Source organism: Mesocricetus auratus, unplaced genomic scaffold, assembly GCF_017639785.1.
Source record: "Mesocricetus auratus isolate SY011 unplaced genomic scaffold, BCM_Maur_2.0 Super-Scaffold_100045, whole genome shotgun sequence".
NCBI lineage: Eukaryota > Metazoa > Chordata > Mammalia > Rodentia > Cricetidae > Mesocricetus > Mesocricetus auratus.
This window is the reverse complement of record NW_024429222.1, coordinates 8246542-8268497: the sequence shown is the minus strand read 5'-3', so window position 1 is coordinate 8268497 and position 21956 is coordinate 8246542. Positions and strand designations below refer to the sequence as shown.

Sequence of the window (21956 nt, the reverse complement as noted above, 5' to 3'; positions counted from 1 at the left end):
TTGTTGCAATAGATCACCACCCCAGAGATTTATAGCGATGTCTGTGACATAAGGCTTCAGTTTTCATCTTTGTCTTTCTGACCCTATACAATCAACCCATCTCATGCTTTGCTTTACTTGAGACAGTGTTCCAATCCCTAAGAACTGAATGTATACTTCTTGTAGGGGCCATCTTGGAGGCCAGGATCTTTGAGTTATGATGGTAACATCAAGTATCAGTGTCTACAATTCTGATAAATATCTTATTATTAATTTTAATTGGTAATTGGTTTTGTGATCTTGTATGGGAGTTTGTCAAAACATACCTTTTTTTGTTTCCTCCAGTTACGATTGGCTTATCCTCAGTAACTAATCTATTGTCTAGAGTGGTATTATTCTTTATAATAGATAATGGATCTTCTAGTCATCCTGAGAGAGACTGTCTTCCACAGTGATGGGGAATGATTGGACCACTTTTGACATGAGGGCCTTGGAGAGACCCCTTCCCCCCACCCACCCACCCACCCCCCTGCCAAGGAGTTTCCAATTTTAAAGGGTTACCTGGTTTGTCTGTGGTGGACGTACATCCTACAATCATTGGTGCAGTGTGGGCCTTTGCCATATCTCCTACATAATCCAGAAGGCTGAAGCCTTCTTTATGACTCATTCCTGGGAGGCACATTATTTCTAGAAATGCTTTGCTTACAATTCCTTCTTAAATGTCCTATTCTACCACAGTTAAAGGTACGTGTTTACATTGTGGATTTGCATTCTCATAAGCTAAAGATTCTATAAGTATTCTCCTGGAATCTGAGTCAGTTACCTGTAATTCTACTGCTCTGGACAATCTTTCCAAAAATTCAGTGAACCTTTCTCTTGGACCCTGTACTATCTTTGTATAAGCTTCTATCTTTCTTTCCTGGTTCATGAACCTTATTCAAAGCTGATGTACAGCATAAAGACAAGATTTGTTCATCATATTCAGTCTGAACCTGTGGATCAGCATAAGCACCCTCACCAAGAATTTTATCTTGGGTAGTTTCATAACCTTTCTTTAGGCCTTGGAGCTGGAGGGCCTTATCTTCTTCCCTCCATAAAGCTCTCCATTGTACTTGAGATGAAATTTCTAGAACTGCTGAGATCAACTGACTCCAATCTTTTGGGGCCACTATTTTCATGCTTGCCCAAGATTCAGAAGTTCCCTGACATAAGGGGAGTGAATGCCATAAGAAACAATGACTTGTTTGATTCCCTTTAGGTCCTTCATCTGTATTGGCTTCCATTAGTAAGCAACAAAACCATCTGGGTGCTTCTTTGTTGCTCGATTTTCAGTCATAGATACTGGGAAGACCATGGGAGATGGGGTAACAATCTTAGGAAGATCTTCCTCGTGTCTGAGAGGCATAGGTAAACCTCTGTAATGACATGATGTTAGTACTTCTGTATCAGATTGGAGACTATCTAAGACCTGAAACCTATTGACCATTTTTTCTCTGAATGCTTGTGCATCCTAGATCAAAAATTGTTCTAAGGATTTCATAGAGTCAGTCTGTTTCTTGGATTCATCATTTATATGCAATTCCAGACATGTAATATTCTCATCCTTAGATATTATTTGAATGGCATGAAAATTGCCTTCTAAGAACAGTGTTCTATTTGCTAGCCGGCCATTATCCTCAGACATAGAATGAATTGTTTCAGTAGTTCACCAATCTGATGTTCAAGACTTTGAGTTCTATTAATCCAGCCATCTAACATGGAATGAGTTGTTTCTGAAAGCCTAATAATGTCCTCCTGAATGGATTCTATTTTGGCCATAAGGGCAATAGATTTAAGTTCTAAGTTATCTGCTTTGTTAGACATTTTCCTGTTGACCTCAAGATTTTGAATTTTTGTCTCTATTTTCTCAATAGTTTGCACAATTTCCCTGCTTCAGCCCTGTTATCAAGGCCTCTCTTCCAGGATGTTATATGGATTAAGAAGCTAATCTTAAGCATTAGACATAATCATATTTGGGACATGTTATATCCTCTCCCAGGATGTAATTCATGTAATAAGCAATGTAATACATAACATTCTGCATCATTAGATTATCTGCCATGGTATAGAGTAGGTAACCTTATCACCTGTTTAAACTACCTGAATGCAAAATTTACCTCCAGTTATCTCAGATTGAGGAAAGGATTTTTACCTGTAATAACTATGTTTGGCAGCAGGTGGCACAGGTGTACCGCCAAACACAGCTCTGCTGTGGGCGCTCTGTATTTTCCCAGTGGAATCTGAAAAATCCTAAGTAGCTTTTACAGAAATTTTGGCAGCAGGATTTTATTAAAAGGAAGGGGAAAGAGCCCCGTGCAGATTGCAGGAACCTGCAGGGAGGGGTGCTGTGGAACCTTACAGGCAGGAAGGAAAATGAATACCACCCTGTGTGGCTTTCAGGATTCTCAATTCGGCAACAGCCAAGAGAGCTGCAGCTTGCAGCCAGGGGAAGCCCGTGGTGTTTAGGGGCTGTTCAGAGGCACCTATTCTGCAAGCTCCCTGGGGACCAAGGTTTGCTGGGCTAGCCTTGTGGGAGTGTTGATTTCTGGGCTGGCCGGAGTGCCGGGGACAGGCATGGTCTTCAGGAACGCTGGCAGTTTTTGGTGCAGCCAGAGAACAAAGGAGATGTCGTGCCCACCAAGCCGTTCTGAACACAACACGGCTTTTGGGCCTCAGTGTGTGCAGCTACTCCTGGGCAGGCTCAGCCAGCTCCTTTCTGGAGATCAAAGGAGATGGAACCCTGTTTGGCAGAAGAAAACAGTGCCAAGCAGGAGAATGGGACTGAGTTGGGAAACCCAGTAACTTAGAAGGGCCTCCAGGGGACCCAAAACGCACTGGTCGTAGGCCACACACATAGGCTGGCAGCTGGCACCCAGCCAGGGAGGAAGGCAGAGGACAGGAAGGCTGGGTAAACTTACTTCTTGATACTAGACAATGAGGAAATATTAAGCTACACAAAATAGGGATCCAGCTACAATGCCTCTGATTCCTACTCTCACTTTTTCTTACAGCACAGGAGATGAACACAGCAGAGGGAACTGGGGTCACTTAGACCAAGTCGCTGCCCTACGCTGGGTCCAGAGCAACATTGCTAACTTCGGAGGGAACCCAGGCTCTGTGACCATCTTTGGCGAGTCAGCAGGAGGGGAAAGTGTCTCTGTCCTTGTAAGTGTTCCTGGCCCCAAGCCCCATGTCCAGGGTTGATGTGGCTGCTGATGAGACCTCTTGGAGATCATTCAGTCCAGCCACAGGCACTTTGGCTGGCAAGACCTGCATTCAGACTGATGTTACTCATGGCTCAGCATCAGTCAGTGTAGAAATAAAGACCAGGAGCTCCCAAGAAGCTCAAACCTCAGCATTGTGTCCTGAGGACTAAAAGAATGTCCAGGTGTGCCCTGGACTGTGGCATTCCTAGTCTTCTCACTTGATTGACTTCTCTCTCCTCTTCCTAATCATTTTAGTTTTGTGACTCACCTGACTGGGGCGTGGGTATGACGTGTGAGTAAGCAGATGCCAATAGTCAGTAGAAGGTCTCTGTTCGGCTGGAAAACTGATTTACAGGTAGAGATATGGTTAGTGCTGATAGCATATACTGCCTCCTCTGAGGTTGCCCTGTGGCTTGTTCATGACAAGGGAGTGGTCAGAAGCTTTTGGGCCTAAGGCACCGTACTTTAGATGAGGTCAGTGAGAGAGAGAAAGAGTAGGAGCTCACAACCTACAGGTGTGAGTGATCTTGCTGGTATAGAGGTGGGCGTGCACCGAAAGAGGCTAGAGAAGGCACTGGGAGCTGTACGAAACCCTCCAGCCACCTCAGAGTTGGAAGGCCGGCCCCATTATCTTTTAAACACATGAAAACTTCATAGCTGAATACTCGCAGTGTAATATTCTATATTTTTAAAGCATATTTTAAAACTGAAAAAATCCCACCATCCAGGCATTGTCACTGTGACATCCCAACCTGTATTTCCCTTGTCTTTTTCCTACAGTTCTATTTGTCTCCATGGCCTCTGTTGATCACCTACCTATCCTATCTCTCTATTTCTTGATGTATCACATCACTTTTTAAGAAAAACTTTCTTTAGTATTAACTGCTGTAAAATTCCTAAATGCTAAATATCTTTCCTTAATACTTGCTTTCAAAACAGCATAGCATTCTATAGTAACCATAAAACATTGTTTATTACCCACTACTATAATATTAAAACCTCAGGTTGTCTTTCAATTTTGCTATCATATATACCATGAATTTTCTTATTTTTATTTTATTTTGTATTTGTTGGTTTTTTATAAAATACTCTCCCCACAATATACTTTGATCATATTCTTTCTCCTTCCCCAACTCCCCCCAGATCTCCTCACCTCCATACCCACCCAACTCTATGCTCTTTTTCTCAAAAGAGAGAACAAAAATCAAAACAAATAAAAAACAAAATACAAAGAACACCAAAACCAAACAGCAATAAAAACACACACAAAAACCATGCAATCCATTCTGTTCTGACCAGCTACTGCTGAGCATGGGGCCTGCCCTTGAGTGACACGCACTTGATATATATGTATATATTGTCATTCCACTAGAGAGACTGATTTTACCTCTCCCAGCAGCTTCCCACTGTGAACAGCCTCTTGGGTAGAGTGGGACATTGTGCCCACTTCCCCTTCTCTGTGCTCAGACTTGATCTGACTTGAACTTGTCAGTGCTAATGAGTTTTCTTTTTAAGAAAAATTTTGTAAAATAGAAGACTTATTTTATCTAAATTCTTTCAAGTTTCTTTTATTACTTATTTAACTATTTGGGATTATGATAAAATTACATCATTTCTCCCTTCCCTTTTCCCTTACAAACCCTATGCCCCTCTTTGCTCTCTTTAAAATTAATGGCTAGGCTGGGGAGATGACTCAGCCATTAAAGGATAGGCTCACGACCTAAAATATAAAAATATAAGAGTTCGAATTAATGGCCTCTTCTCATTGATTGTTTTTACATGCATGTATGTATATTATGTATATGTACATATATATATACACATACATTCCTAAATACAACCTACTCATTCCCTATCATGTTACCTGTGTGTGTGTTTTCAGGGCTGACCACTTAGCATTGAGCAACTGATTGATGTGTTCTTTCCTGGGGAAGACAGTTTCTCCCGCTCTCAGCATTCCTTACTTTCCCATAGTTCTTTGTGTAGGGCTGAGGTCTCATGGGCTTTTCCCCATCCACATGTCTGTTGTTAATGCTCTTGTCCGCTCACATTCAGACAGTCATGCTGATGAGACTGTACAGGTGTTGCTTCTGACATTATAGAATATACAATCTCACAGCAAACTCCCTGAGCATACCATCTTTCCACCCCTTCTCCACACTGTTCCCTGGGTTTTAGATGCCAGAATTGTTTTGTACATGTATCCACAGGGTCTGGGCTCCACAAGCCTGCATTGTGATTGGCTGTAGCTTTCTGTGATGGTCTCTATCTGTTGAAAAGACAAGTTTCAGCTTTCTATTTTTACGTAAGACTTTATTTTTGTTTTGTTTTCATTTTTTTAGAGACAGAGTTTCTCTGTGTAACCCTGGCTATCTTGGAACTTTGTAGACCAGGCTAGCCTCAAAGATCTCTCTGCCTCTGCCTCTGCCTCTGCCTCTGCCTCCTGAGTTCTGGTATTAAGGGCCATTGCCACCTCTGCCCTGCTACAACCTTCTTAACAAAAGAGAAAACATGCCTGGTACTGAAAGCATTGCCAACTACCCCATGCTAGTTAGGTCATGGATCATGGAAGAGACCCCACAACTATCAGTGTTCTAAACCAGCACAATCCCTAAGTACATTCTAAATATTTGTTCTTATATCCACAGGTAAGTATACTCATCAAGGAAATGTCTTTAATTCTTCTATGGATGTTCATGATCATTTTTCCCAAGACGTTTTCTGAGTGATAGAGATACTGGAACAGAATTTGTAGTTAGGAACTGCAAAACCTTTCCTTCAGTGTTTTTGATTACCATAATAGGTGCATGTCATATATTCCCTACTCTGTCTCTGGTCATGAGTGAAGCTGGGAAGCAAGCAGAGAAAGGGAAGAACATCCTTCTGAGAACCAAAATCTCCAGCCAAGGGGTGCAGGTGGAGGTAACCCCACAAGATAAGCAAGTAAGTCACTGGCCGTCTGCCTTGAGCATAAATCCTTCTCTCAATTCCTTCCCAGGTTTTATCTCCCCTGACCAAGAACCTCTTCCACAGGGCGATTTCTGAGAGTGGTGTGGCCCTCACTCCATGTCTGTTCAGGGAGAATACCAGGCGTGGGGCTGAGGTAGGTCACCTGGGTAGCCCATGCTAAGCTCTTCAAGAACCTTTAAGGGTGTTTCCCACTGTATGATCCAGGTGCCATCAAGTATTGGAAGAACAGTAGAGACCTCACTCATTCTCTCAGTTTCTAGTTAGGAAACTGGATCAGAATGGTGATGTGATTTATCGATGTCATCCAGTGATCAGGGCCAAGCTGAGACTCGAGCTCAAAGCAAGGGTCTGCCAGCCAGAGCAGTGTTCATTGAACACACTGGTCTAAGTGTACCGAGGCAGACTATTACACTGGACTATGACCTGAGGCCTTTAATTACAGCACATTTCTGTCAGAACCTGAGTTCTAGTGCTCTGCATACAGTTATGGATTTGGGATGGTTCCTCCCTGAGGCCCTGGTAGTCAGGGATGGTTCCTCAAATATGTGTTCATTGGTGCATTTATTCATCCATTTATATATACATATATGAGTACATATTATATGTGTGTATATAATATATATATGTGTGTGTGTGTGTGTATGTGTGTGTGTGTGTGTGTGTGTGCTTTGCCACCAAAAAAGCATTCATTCTTATAAAGGAGATTGATTTTTTTAAACTGTGTAATCAAACAAATGGCACTATTTCAATAATGAGAAGGTGCATAAAGGAAAGAGAATAACCAAATATAATAGAATTGCAAGAATCCAAAAGGAATGTCTATTGAGAACGTGACAGTTATTTAGACCCAAATAAACAACACAGAAGTTTATATTAATTATAAACTGTTTGGCCGATAGCTTGGGCTTCTTATTAACTAGCTCTCTCTTAATTATTTAGCCCATTTCTATTAACTTAAGTATTCCCATGTGGTCTTGGCTTACTGGAGAATGCCCAGCATCCTAACTTCCCAGTAGCTACATGGTGTTTGCCTGGAAGCTCTTCTCTGCCTTCCTCTTCCCAGAATTCTCCTAGTCTGGTAACCCTGCCTATACTTCCTGCCTGACTACTGACCAATAAGTGTTTTACTCATAAACCAATAAGAGAAACATATATTAACAGCATACAGAAGGACATCCCCCATCACAATCAGCAAGCAGAAAGCTCAGAAAGAAGAAACATATTCACTTGGTGAGCACAAGATGTGCAAATGTCCTGTGCAAAGGGGAACCCTGTGTGAGATAGTGAAGGAAGGCTGGTATGGACAAAGCAGACAGAAGGAGCCGAGAATGGAGTAAGCCAGGGATCACTTACTCTTGACGCTACATGTATCCCGTGCTAACCGCCATCAGCTTGTATCTGTCTGCACCTCCTCTTCCAGCCAGTTCACTTCCAGGCCATATGGGTACCACACCTGCTACTGCCACTGAGATTACAAACTTCCACTGGGTTCAAGAGCAGTAGCTTTGTTCTGCAATTGGGATGGGGAGATGTGCTTTTGCTTTTACAGTTCTTTGTAACAATGGGGAATGAAATCAAAAGGTAGGATTTTTAGCCACCATTGCACACTGTCATTCTCAAAATGGTAGGCTTTCAAATAGCCATATCCATGTTATCAGAAAATGGCAACTAAGACACAAATATATAAGCGACTCATGTCACAATCCAAGTTGGTAACGGGGCAATACTGCTCAGCCAGAGCCTTCACCTGCTGGCCTAGAACACTTTCTGCCACTCACATCCCACATCGACAATCTTAGATAGAGCCCATCTCTCTGTATTGGTGGAGGGCAGAGATGATGCCATTTAACTCTACTGTTGCCTGTGATCTCTGCAGAAAGTCGCCATTGCTACAGGATGTGAGGCTACTACATCGGCCGATATAGTTCACTGCCTGCGTGAGAAGACAGAGGAGGAGCTCTTGGCAACAACACTGAAAATGGTAGGTGTGTCCGTTCCAGTGGTCCCCATACTGCTGTCCTGGGTGCAGCAGTCCTCATGCCCTGAGCAAACTACATAGGGACCTTTCAGGGACAGAGTCAGCCTCCTGATACAGGTTAGTGTTTTTGTGAAATAATTAAAATGTCAAAAAGGCCCAAAACTAACTTGTTGAAAAAAAGTGCCTAACAATATCCCAGCTTTATCAAATAATAATTTTAGCATTATTATGGGTGGATGTGTTCTACTTGATTAAGCATTTTATATTCACAGAAGTAACAACCATCCTAAATTTTATGACTGAAGATAATATGCACAAAGGTTTTCAGATGGGCTACAATTTGTCTAACAGTTGGTTAATTGACTTTATGAAATAGAACTTTGCAAGTATTTTTCATAATTTCTATGTTTTCCTCTACTCTTTCTGGAAGTATTTAATCAGGGGAATCCAGGATGGAGATAGTTAATAATGAAAGACAAGAAACTACCGATTATAAGTTAGTAGTGGTATGATTTTAGGATAACCATGCATTCATTCATGTATCTATCCATCGTCCATTTATCCAGCCATAAATCCATATATCCAAGCATGTTATACTTTCACAAATGCAATATCAACTCATCTATACTATTTTGTTTATCTTTACTCAACCATTTTAATGCCTATGCATCCTGCTACCGTTTATGCACACACACCCTGCTCCATTCCAACAAAACAATAATATATTACCAATTACCTATTCATTATCTTTTATGAATGAATCCATCAGATTCACCAATATGCAGTGTGCCCCATGACCGACCATCCATCCATCAGGTGTCTATCCAGGTACTTAATGGGCTATAAGGGGTGCAAAGACAGAGAACACACATCCATGACATCCAGCTAAGACACTTGAACGGAAGGAGACACAGAAGATGGGTGATCAGGATGCTCTGTTATCATAGGGAGGCTTCTCAGAACAAACACCCAGAAAACACAGCATCTGAGGCGGTGTGGCCTATTCCCTTCATTGGGAAGACGTGAGTACAAAGTCAGGGGAACCTGAAACTTTGCCTCCCTTGCTTTCATTCTTTCTGAGACCTAAATGCTGGAAGACACTTCTGGAACCCATAACATTCCGTTAACATGGGGCACTGCCTGTAAGTCCTGGCACACCAGGTTCTCTCAAAGTGATCCAACTAATCAAACAAAATATAATTGGTTTCTAAAACTTGCATATAGACATTTCAGTGATTTCTCCTGGTGACACAGAAGAAAAGGCAACGGAAAGGTAGGCACACTGGCAATATCGACTCCAGAGCTAAGGAACTTCATTCTGGATCCCAGGGTCTGTCTCTTCGTCCATGCCTATCCCACCTGCCTTGTCTTACTCCACCATAACATGCTTGTGTGCAATAGATCTCAGGTCTTCCCACACTGAGCCACACCAAGGAGGGACCAGTACAGAGGACCTGACAGCTCAACTACAGGCCTTTGTAGAAGGATGCCTACTCACCGCATCTTCTGCCTTTGTCTTCACAGAAATTCTTTGCTCTTGATTTGCTTGGTGACCCCAGAGAGGTAAGGATCCCTGCTTTTCCATTACAGGTGCTGAGTCTTAACACCTTTAAGCTTCAATTAACTATGAAGCCGAGAGTCCTCCTTGTGAGATGGTAGTTACACTCTGCAGGCACAGAGAAGGTAGTCACTTGCCAGAGTAATGTAGCCAGGAAAACCACAATCAGAGCTGTTCTTCACAGGGAGTGTCCCCAATAAGTAGCTCAGTCTCCTGGGCTTGGGTATTCCCTTCCCATTTTCCTTTCCTGCTCACAATATCTAAGAGGAGGCTACACTAGAACCTTCCACTGCCAAGGGGTAAAGATGCTTGGGTAAGCATCATAGGAGCCTTCACTGAGGCGCTCGGGACTGATGGATGCACTCAGCAGAGACTCCAATTTTGCCTCCCACCCTGTCCTGCACTCCCACCTCCTAGCAGTGGCCTTTGTCTTGTGACACTTGCTGCGCAGTGTCTACAGCCCAGTGCTATGCTCTCTCCTTGGATATCCCAGCCTTTCATTAATGGTGCTATGAGGATGCTGTAAGATTCTTTCAGTCATTCATCAGGGTTTTTACTATGAAGCAAGAACCAATTCAGCAGCTGGAATACAGCAGTGAAGCAGAGAGTACTCTGGACCTTCCTGGAGCCTTCCGTTCCAAAGGGAGGAATCAGAGCAATAGACTGATGTGGATTTAGATTTTACCAATATCCACTGATCACAGAGTGGAAACACACAGTAGCCAAGGGGCCATGCAGGTACAGAGACCATCCAGAAGGGCTGCACTGCAGCCTACCAAGAAAAAGATCCTGACGAATTATACCAAGGCCTCAACAGAAGGGTAGCAAGAAGAAGTTTTGTGGCTGGATGCTTTTCAATAATTGACAGAATTTACTGATGGAAGCTGTAGAGTAAGAGATAAAGAGAAGAAAGAATAATGCCCCTCTCTTCTAACCAGAACTGGCAAGAAGCCTGAATGTCATAGCATAGCCACCAGCATCTCTGAGCCCCTTAACAGTCCCTCTGGTTCCTACTGTTGCTGGTGTCCCCTCTGAAGATGCTGCCTTAAAGGAACCCTCACTGTTTGTCTTCTGCACCTTTTCTATTTCCCAGGTCCTCTACCCATCCCGTTCCATATCTCTCCCTCATCCACACCCAATCTACTTGGCATTTCTGGGGATAGCCCTGCATGGCAACACCTCTACCCTTTCCATGTGCCCTGCATGCTGTTTAGAAACCCCAATCCTTCTTCACCATCAACACTTTCCATTACCAAAATCCACTGCCAAGGACAAAAGCACCTACTCCATTTTCATTATCTTCTCCTCTTGGCAGCCTCCTTTATCAGCCCTCTCTGCATTCTATAACTCCTCTAGGGCAGCAGGAGTTGCACCCAGAGCCTACTCTCTGCTGTTAACTAGAACGGATTAGATTGTGGGCCTTAGTGGTAGGTCTGCTTTGTTTTATACTGGACCACATACAGCATGGGCTAAGTCATTCATCTTTTCAGAGTGGGCATAGGTCCTTGAAATCAGGATCTTCAATCTAGGCATCTTCCAGTCCCGTCTGTTCTCCAAGGAGGGTAATATTGTACATGAAACACTGACATAGAACCATGGCACAAAAAGTAATTCCACAATGACCCAACTGATAAAATAACTCTGCCAGTGAAAATAATGTCGTGTACTTATTGAGCCTTTTCCGGGTACAAGTACACATTGCCTGTGTTCAATTGTTTACTTCATGTGGGTCCCATTATACCAAAGTTCTAGATCATTCATTTACCCAAACCCACAACCAGCTTCCCAACTGACAACGTGTAAACAGGTAAGACATAAAATCAAGAGGCCAATCAATGTAGTGTGAGTCAATTCCAGTTTCTGTGGCTCTCAGAAGGCATCTTGGAGGTGAGGGACTCTGGTCCTCAGGGAGAGGGATCTCACATTTAAATATAGACTGATGGATGAAGTTGGTCTATCTTAACCATGGATTCTGTGCTTGTGAGTTGAGCTATTTGTGAACAAACATATGTTTCTAAGTGCCACAATAAACTCGAAGCACTTTTTGTCTGCTCATAGATAGAGTGGTGAATGTCTCCATGACATCCAATTCCATCTTAAATCAAAGCAGCACACCACTTCCTCCATCTACCTCACTAGGAAGTGTTCCTTTGTGGTTGATTTACTACATCATTTCCCACACTTTGGTGCTGTCACTGACTTCTTATTTTAAAAAGCTCCAGGCCGTAGGGAATAAGGTGCAGCTAAACACACTAGTGCTATAATGTGCAGTGTGTGTGTGTGTGTGTGTGTGTGTGTGAGAGAGAGAGAGAGAGAGAGAGAGAGAGAGAGAGAGAGAGAGAGAGAGAGAGAGAGATAAGTGAGTGCCCTTCAGGTTTCAGTTACAGAACTATTGGCCGTGAGTTTGGTGACAATGTCAGCAACAAATTAGATCCACGAAAAGAAACTTGTCTACATGTAAGTGAGGTTATTCTGCAAAGTGCTAATATGACAACTGCAAAAAGAGGAGAAAGGTTGAATCTGTGGGTTCATGACATGAGGAAGAATATTAAAATCATGTAGTAGACAATATGGTCATGAAAATGAAGCCAGATAAATCTACAGATCTGTTCCCTGGATCAGAAACAGGTTGAGCCCTTCTCGAGGCACCTTTCCCATGGCAGTGCAGAGTGATCCACTCCTTTAAATAGCACTATGCACCACAACTCCAAATGTCCTGAGTGCTGCCATGGGGCCAGGAGTAAAAATTCCACAAATGGCCTTCTGTGGCAAGTTACAGTCAAATGTTATGTGTTGGATATCATCAAACATCTGTGAGAGAGTCTCAGGGGTGACTTGGAAGTTGAAGGCACTACTCACTTCCTGTCTGTTGTACAGACCTCCAGATCTTTATGGTTAGCTAGTGGCAAGTTCCATTCTCTGACCTTCCGGCAGGCTTAATTTGTACAAGCAAGATACCCCCACACAGACACATGCACATAGCTAAGATTAAAATAAATCTTTAGAAAGCCTACCAGTGAATTTCATGTTTCAACCTGGATCCCATCTCTATAGAAGTCCATTATGTATACACAGAATTTACCACCTCCCCATCACCTTACCAGAGACACCACAAGTCAGAATTCTATCCCCTCACAGAAACTTAGTCCCTTTGGCGGCCTTGAGCTTCTGTGGCCACTGCCCATGCTCATGTAGTTTGGTAGTGTGTGCTTGATCATCAGACAGATGGCAGAGGGGACACAGTTATCTGAGGAGCAAGTAACCACATACCACTTTGTTCTCCAGAGCTACCCCTTCCTGACCACTGTGATTGATGGAGTGGTGCTGCCAAAGGCACCAGAAGAGATCCTGGCTGAGAAGAGCTTCAACACTGTGCCCTACATGGTGGGGATCAACAAGCAAGAGTTTGGCTGGTTTATTCCCACGGTAAGAATGTAGCCATCTCACAGACTTAATCCCAAAACCCATCATCACCTGTCACCAAGACTTCTGCCTTTTCCAAATCTCTCTTTGAATCCAGGGAAGCTGTTCCCATGGTCACAAGTGGACCTTTCCATGGAAACATTTTCCAAGATGGTCCGACTGTGCCCTGGGAAGTGCAGTACTAGGACAGCCTCTCTCCACATCCTTTGCCTTTCCCTAAAGAATCCTGAAAAGCTCTGAGTGAGAGATCTGTGTGATGAGAATTGTCCAAATTGCTCTTGATCTTATCCCCAAGACCAAGAAGTGATGACAACTGTTCAGAAGAAATAACTAAGGGCGCCTAGAAAGGAGAGGGAGTCAGACTGGGGCTCAGTTGCTTCTGCCTTGGATTTGAACTCACATGCCCAGAGATCTCCCCTGGCACCCTAAGACCAGAGAAGACTGGTTTTACACAAGTTAAAATTGACATACAAAGGAAAAATGGGATTTTCTTTTGTCAAAAATAAACATTTTTTTATTTTTCAGTTTAAATTTAGATAAGAAACAAAGTTGCTTCACAAGTCAGTTCCAGGTCCCTCTCCCTTTCCCTCCCCCTCCTCCTGTGCCCTCCCCCCCAACCCCCCATTATCCCCTCATTTCCCCAGGGAGGGTGAGGCCCTCCATGGGGGTGTCCATAGTCTGTCAAAAAATAAACATTGAAAAATATGCATTCACATGGAATGATAGGGTTCATTTAATAGTATGAGCTCACTAGGGAAGATATCAAATACGAAATTAACTGGGATCCCTGCCATCAATAGTGGGAGAGGTTTCAATGCTGTGGTGTTCTCAAAGAGTCACTGTGATAGGAAAGGTGAGTCAGTGTGGCCAGATACGGAAATACTAGTCCACACTCATCTGCAGGAGAGACAGCCTTCTCTTTGTGGAAGGACCCGGAGCTTGAAGCTAAAGCTGAATGCTTACCAAAGTCAGGGATGTTTCCTCCCAGAAAGACTAACAGAGAGAACAACAGCAATCTCCCCAAATATTCTTACTTCAAAGAATTTTTAAAAATTATGGAAAATCACTCCCTGTTCCTTGAGGAAGCTGTTTTGTTGAGACATTAATATCTCAAGGAGCATTATAGAGATTTCTAAGTGCAAGCTTTCTACAGTAGCTGCTTTAGAAGAGATTGGGGGCAATGTGCTCAACTCCAGGTTTTCTCCTGGCAACACTGACCTTCCCAAGTAAGCATGGCTGGCGGAATAGGTCATGTTTCTACAGCCATGCAGATGATAGGTTGTCTCTGGATGCAGAGGTTTGCACACATGGACACGTGATAAGAGTTCTGCGGCTATCAGTAAGGTTTTCAGAGATTATCAAAAGACACAACCATAATGGTTGCTGTGGATTTTGTGGTGGCATGTCCTGTGCCCTCTGTCTCTGAGCTCTTGGATTCTAAATTTTCTTAATTTTCCCTCACTGCATAGAGGATCTTTTTGTGTATTCCAGCTTGATAAACACACACTAGACACACATGTACAACACACAATCAGCTTCAGCTAAGTTTGTTTTGAATCTCTTTTGTGTTCTTTCGCTTTCTAGGTAAATCCCTCAAGTTAACTATTACGGTCTAATTCATCAGAATCCATGCACATCAAGGCCTGTAAACACCTTCATTCTGCATCAGTTTGGTTGACTGGTTAGCCTGTTTGGTTATTCCCATTAATTCCCGATGATTTGAAAATGGCTAGTTATTTCTTTAACAGATGATGGGATATCCACTCTCTGAAGGCAAACTGGACCAGAAGACAGCCACATCACTCCTATGGAAGTCCTACCCACTTACTGTAAGTGCCAGTGGAATCATGGGGAAACGTTGAGCTTCAAGTAAGGGCTGGTAGCGTGCCCTGAGTCACAGGTCAATTAAATGGTAGAATAAAGGCACCTGGAATCTGGAGCTCCCACCCCGGATAAGGATTGGCATAGCACTGAAGATAGCCATAATCAGCTGAAGTCTTCTCAATGGACTGGAAAAGTTACATTGCTCATTGTTGGGGGTGGGCTCTTTCTTGATTTATTTCAGAACATCTCTAAGGAGCTGACTCCAGTGGCCACTGAGAAGTATTTGGGAGGAGCAGACAGCCCTTTCCAAAAAAAGAACCACTTTTTAGACATGATGGGAGATGTGTTATTCACTGTGCCATCTGTGATTGTGGCCCGCTATCATAGAGGTGAGTCCCAGGGTGGACAAAAGAGGGACACTGACTTCCAGTATAGTCAGTTGTGGAAACTGATGAGGGTCAGGACTCAGGGCCTCATTCCATATGGCCCAGAGGTGGTGTGGGGTATGTTCTACATTGTTTTCTTTTACATGAATCTCTAAAACAGGGAGTTAATTGCAGTAAACACTCCTAGGGAGGTGAGAATATGACACTGGAAAGAGGCCAGTCAGAGGTCCACTAACAAGCATGTGTCCGTCCACTGTGGATGGATGGAGTTGAGACTTCTGTCATGCAGAGGACACATCTCATGGTTATCCCATCTGAGTAGAGAAGGAGCTAGACGTACCCATCAGCACACAGTTGCCATCAGTAGCAAGCGATTTCAGGGAGTTAGTTCCTTGTCATCTTGACCTTTTTCACACATGGGCAAGGTAATACATAGCTATAAACAAAGCCTCATTCAAAGACTGCAGTTGCTGGAGCTGACCTGCCTGTGAACAAGGGGTGTATGTGAGGCATAGCAGTATCTTCTGGCGGATCCTTATGTGATGCCATGCTGGTATATATAGAGATAAAGTGCAAGCATCTGGGAAGTTTGACCAAGTCTGACAAGAGACTGAACGAGTAGGAGATAGATAACTGATAGACAGACAGATAGATGAGAGGAGATATAGAGAGGGAATTGATCTGTAGGATTATTAAGGCCAAGAATCCTGGGGCCAGAGAAGTTCAGAGACCTAGGAGTTCTGGCAAAGTGATCACAAAGTGGAAAGCCTTGGGGCCACAGAAGTCAAGGATGTGCTTCTTGGTCTAGTACAGAAGTCCTGAGGCCTTTGAGGATACCTGGTGTGAGCCTCAAATTCCAAATATGACTATCCTTGAGTCCTGAGCAGGAGTTCAGGGAAGAGGACATCATCTTTTCTATGCTTTCTTCTCTGTGATGCCCAGCAGATCTAATAACACCTGTCCACACTAAGGGTAAACCTTACCCATTAGTGTACTAACTCCCATTCCAGTCTCCCCTGGAAAGATCCTGCTCACACCCAGAAATAATGCTCTACAGGTTTCTAGAAGACCTTCATCCGCTCAAGCTGATACCTGAAAGTAACCTTCAGAGAACCTGTTCAAGATCAGAGGTTACTATATGGTGTCTTCTTCACAGTAGTGGGACTTGAGGAAAAGTAGAATGAGCCACATAGTATCAACAACTATACAGGACCCAAAGCTCAGAGGCAGAGGGTGCTAGGAACATGAGGAAAGAGGATCTACAGACCTTTGTTTTCCATGCCTAGCCTTTGTCCAACTCGGTAACACAGGTGTGAGTAGGTTGAGGGACTTTGCAACACTGCCCCAAGGCTGTGCAGTGCAGGTAAAGTATGATGTTATGAATGCATAAGTCACCTAAAAGTGAGATGTGCTCTCCCAGGTGCCATTTGGGGAGCCTTCCAGGACCCTTTCTTGTTGCCAGCTCATTTGCTTCATTTCAAGGAATAGGCCAGGAAATATTTCTCTGGTTCAGACTTCTCTTTCTAACCATTTAGTTTTTATTTTTAATTCAGGACTTTATAAACACGATATACACTGGTATCTTCATTAGGGTTATTGGTGTTGTGATAAAACACCATGACAAAACACAAGTTGAAGAGGAAAGTGTTTATTTGATTCTATCATTGAAGGAAGTCAGGGCAGGAGCTCAAATGGGGAGGATCCTGGAGGTAGGACCTGATGTAGAGGCCATGGAGGGGTCTGGATTACTGGCTTTCTCTCCATGACTTGCTTATCCTACTTTCTTATAGAATACAGGACCACCAGTCCAGGGATGGTACCACCCACGATGGACCCTCCCCATCAATCACTAATTTAGAAAATGCCTTACAGACAGGTCTTATAGAGATATGGTTCAAGTAGAGTTTCCCGCCTTTCTCATAACTTCAGCTTGTGTCAAGTTGACGTAAAACTAACCAGCACAACTAGTTACAGTGGATCCATGTGTGACTCCCAAGGGTCCAGATGAAACTCTTTAGTCAGGGCCACCTGGTGTGAAGTCTGTCCTTCTGCAGCTAAGCTATGCCTCCTGCATGTTCCGTGGTCCCTACCACACTGGACTTGAGTCTTTCTGACTGTGAGATCAGTTATTTCATTCAGCACAGCACAGGTTTTATCCACTTTCTTACATTGTCTTATCCTTCTTGATAAACATAACTTTTCTCATTGTAAAATTAATATATTTACACTTGTGGAAACTTTTTTAAATATACTAACACATGAAGAAGGCACTAGACATCATTCATAATTCCTAAACCTTGAGGCATCTGCTATGATTTTTTTCTGATAATTTTTCTACATCTTATATATCATTTATAAATTAATTTTGTGTGACAGTTTGGCTCAGAGAACACTATATAATGGGAATTATAAAATAACAAAATGCAAAAGGAATCTACATGCTTTCCCCTTCAAAAAAAGTTTAAAAGACAATCACACGCAGTTATTACTTTGATCTCTCCCCCTTCCCTCCTTGTCCCTCCTTCTCCTTCCTCCTTCTCTCCCCCTTTGTGCCCCACTATGTGTGAATGTGTGCATATATGTATGTGTGTCTATATGTGCATGTGTAAGTGTATGTCTGTGTGTGTGCGTGTGTGTATGTATGTATGTATGTATGTATGTATGTATGTATATGTCTGTGCATACGTACAGCGATTCCCTAGGATCCCCTAAATCCGTTTCCCTTTAGCTGTTGATCTGGCAGGCAGGGGTTCTTGCACAGGCAGAGGCCTTTATATCACCCATGTGTGTCTAGTAGCATGCACTGTACATGAATCCATGTCTTCTCAGATGCTGGAGCCCCCACCTACATGTATGAGTTTATGTATCGTCCAAGCTTCGTGTCTGACGTGAGACCCAAGATGGTGATAGCAGACCATGGCGATGAAGTTTACTCTGTTTGGGGGACACCATTTTTAAAAGGTAATGGCTCTCTGTTGACTTGAACTTCAAGTTAGGAGCCTTGGATTCTAGTCCTGGTTCAGTGGCCTTAAGCAAGTGTCTCTTTTAACATTTCTGTGACAGAATACCTGACCAAAGCAAGGGTTTATTCCCACTCACAGTTTCAAAGGGCCACAGTTCACCAGGGTGAGGAAAGAATGGCATTAGGAGTTAAGAACCCGAGAGGGACTAGGCTATAAACCTCAAGGCTCACCCCCCAGTGACCTACTGGCTACAAGTCTCTATATCCTAAAAACTCCAACAGACTTTCCAAACAGTGCTACCAATTGGGGAGCTACCAATAGTATTCCAAAGCACAAGCCTAAAGAAGACATTTCACATCCAAACTACGACAAAGGCAGAACTATGTCAAGCAATTTCCACTGTTTCTCCTCCTCTAACAAGCATACAGGAAGCTGTACCCCTAGGCAAAGTGGTGCCCTTATGGTCCTAACCTATGATTTAATTAGGCCAAGAGGAGTATCATCTGTAGGGCTCTGCCTCAGGCATGAGTAGCACTGTTTGATCTTCTAATTGCAGGAGTCTATAGAATGTGAGAGAAGAGAGAATTAATGCTGGTGTTAAGCTTGGGTAGGGTCTAATATATATCTTTCCATACCCCTGCCTATATGCCAAAATATCAAAAATGTATACATTTTAATAACCATGTTTAAAGAAAGCTTCTCACAAATATCTTCAGCACCTTGATGTCCAGCGTGTGTAGGTGACCTGTGACTCATTACGTCATAGCTATTCATAGCACACGAGTATCTCTGATTATCTCCCATTTAGGTGGCTCCTTAGAATGCTAACAGTTCTGATATATTTCATAGTCTATGGGAATGTAAGAAGACCCAAGTCAACAACCTATGAACCAAAGGAAACAGGGCTTTGGCACTGTAGCCTTAGCTAGGGAGGGAAGAGCAAGCCACCATGAGAAATGAAGGCAGACAGCTCTAGTACAGACTCATGCCCATTTGTGAGTCCTAGACTAGTCATTTCCAAGCTTAAAAAGAACACTCAAACTCTAGTACAAATGTGAATATTCTCCAACTAAGCAGGTTTGTGGTAAAAGTGAAGGCTACATTTCTAAACACTCCCAGCCTGTGAAAGCACTGCCCATGCACCTCACCGTGATTAGGAAAGGACTTTTGTCTTCTTCCCCACAGCGGGCGCCTCGGAGGAGGAGATCAACCTCAGCAGGATGATGATGAAGTTTTGGGGCAATTTTGCTCGAAATGGGTGAGGCTGGTGAAAAGGATGGAGCAGATTTGTTGGATGATGTGGGGTGCTGGAGAGACTTCCAATGGGAAGGGGTGGTTTCTAAAGTCTAAGTAACCAAAGCAGTAGCCACAATGTTCTTACAGTGAGAACTCCCTAAGAATGGGTGGGCTGCCCCCAGAAGACGGGAGGTGTTTCTGGGGTTTTATGACCTCTTGGCACTTAGTTATATGCCAAGGAATTCCCATAACCCTCAGAGAAATGTTGAGGACCACACAGAGGCTTTAAGGACCTCCATTTGACTCTGTTCTCAGGAACCCCAATGGGGAGGAACTGCCACACTGGCCAGAGTATGACCAGAAGGAAGGCTACCTGCAGATTGGAGCCACCACTCAGCAAGCCCAGAAGCTAAAAGACAAAGAAGTAGCTTTCTGGACTGAGCTCCGAGCTATGGAGGTGGAGGAGACATCCAAAAGGAGACACTGAGAAATGAGTAGGTAGCAATGTAGCCCTGGAAGCCTTTAGCAGCCAGGGACAGGCAAGCATCCACAGAAGATATTTGTAATCCTAGGAGCTGGAGAACTGTGTGTTGGAAGTGAGTAGAAGGCAGGGAAGAGAAATGATTGTCTTCAATTTGTAAAATAAATCATATAGTTTTATGTGGAAGGAACCAAGTCAGTGTCTGTGTCTTGAACTCCAGATGAGCCCATCCTCCTCAGAGACAGAAAGGTGAAGAGAGAGGTCACCATCGATAGGGAGACCACCCCAGTGGGGATATCTTAGCCTGTGTATGGACTGAATCCCAGCATGCCTGGAGGTGCTGATGGGGACTTTGGACTTACCCAACCCTGAACAATGGAACAGGGGAAGCTGGGATATGACAGAATGACAATATACATGGTTATTGGGAAAGTCTCAGTTTCCTCTAGTCTTTATCTCAGTAGCAATTTCTGTTCTCATGTTCCCCAAAGACATTAATTCAGATAAGACACACTACAAGAGTAGATCATGTAGTTGGTTTATTTACAACAAACAAAGAAACAAAAATATATTCTTGTGGCCCTATCACAACATACAGGAGGCTTATAGGTCCCCTCTGCCCGTTTCTCCTTCCTCCTTCTTCCTCCAGCGTAGGCATTTCCAGGAAGGAGATGGTTTCTTCTTGGAAGCTCATTTTATCATAATTCAGTCTGTAAATATATAAGGCATCAAAGTATGTGTAGGGACTTAGAGTTCCCTAGGGTAAAGGTTAGAGCTCTCAGCTCATGTGCCCTAATGAGGAAGTCCCTGATTCAGTCAGAGACCACAACCATCTATTGTTCTTCACATTCTAGTCTAGGGGGACTCTGTGGTCTATCCCAAGTGACCACTGTTATCTTTATAACTTGTTTCAAGGTCTTGAGAAAAACCCCTGTAGCTCTTTATGTGCTATTTTAGGGACATTCGGTAAGGCCCTGCCAGAGCTAACCTCCTGCCTAAGAAGAGGAGGGTAGAGAGATGCTGTGGTGTCTGTGGTATCTTTGCTTCAGTTCACTGACGCTTCCATGGTTCCTCAGTCCCTTCCTGAACGTAGCACTTGAAGTTATTTCTTCTAAAACTGTTCTGAACCTTTCTGTATCTGAAAGAGCTTCTGATCAAAGCACTCCACTGCAGTAGTCCCCTGAAGTAAATTCCAAAACCACCTCAAGACAACTCTGAGGAGAGAATTTTGAATTCCCTGGGACATGTGCACTCCCAGGAGCCTCGTTCTATCCTAACATCCCAGAAAGCTGTATTACCACCCAAACTATAACCTCCTGCATGGAAGAGCTGAAGGTTCAGCATCAGTGATTACCCAGAAGTCAAAGGGAGGACAGACACTTTGGAAGAAAGATGGAATGCCTTACATTCTCTCTATAGGTAGAACATGGGACTCATGCTAGGGGTGGGGCTGTATACAGAATCTTTTTCATGAGTTCTTGTTGCTGTAGATAAAGGAACTTAAAACTAGGCATAAAAGGGAACTTGAAAACAGATTATAAGAGCCAGAGAGGTAGGGGTGGGTGTGGAGGTGCCGAATATAAATCCCTAAACAACACCACATCTAGGAATCATAGAATCAAAAGACCCTAAACATATTCAGTCATTTCAAAGCTATTCAATCCTGACCCTCTGCTTCTTTGTTAGTCATAAATTCTTAAACTACTGCCCACAAATGATGACTCAACCTTTAGTCCTACTCCCTGTATAGTCAAATCATTAGAATACAAAAACACAGGGTCTTGAGGTTTCTACTGCTGCAATGAAACACCATGATCATAAAGAAAGCTGGGAGGAAAATATATATTTAGTTTATACTTCCATATCACTGTTCATCACCAAGGAAATCAAGACAGGAGCTCAAATAGGGCAGG

At 43.3% G+C, this 21956-nt stretch overlaps 1 protein-coding gene across 1 annotated transcript in view; it reads left to right on the top strand.

Moving 5' to 3' along the window:
* Nucleotides 1-20233, top strand: part of LOC101825594 (liver carboxylesterase 1) — a 31233-nt gene extending 11000 nt beyond the window's left edge. Inside the window, exons 5-14 of the mRNA XM_005079200.4 lie at nucleotides 3030-3183; nucleotides 6223-6327; nucleotides 8071-8175; nucleotides 9697-9735; nucleotides 13016-13156; nucleotides 14902-14982; nucleotides 15219-15366; nucleotides 18193-18324; nucleotides 19512-19584; nucleotides 19878-20233. Of these exons, the coding sequence (XP_005079257.2) occupies nucleotides 3030-3183; nucleotides 6223-6327; nucleotides 8071-8175; nucleotides 9697-9735; nucleotides 13016-13156; nucleotides 14902-14982; nucleotides 15219-15366; nucleotides 18193-18324; nucleotides 19512-19584; nucleotides 19878-20049 (1150 nt within the window). The 3' untranslated portion in view covers nucleotides 20050-20233. The remainder of the gene's footprint in view (nucleotides 1-3029; nucleotides 3184-6222; nucleotides 6328-8070; nucleotides 8176-9696; nucleotides 9736-13015; nucleotides 13157-14901; nucleotides 14983-15218; nucleotides 15367-18192; nucleotides 18325-19511; nucleotides 19585-19877) is intronic.
* The last annotated feature ends 1723 nt before the right edge of the window (nucleotides 20234-21956 follow it).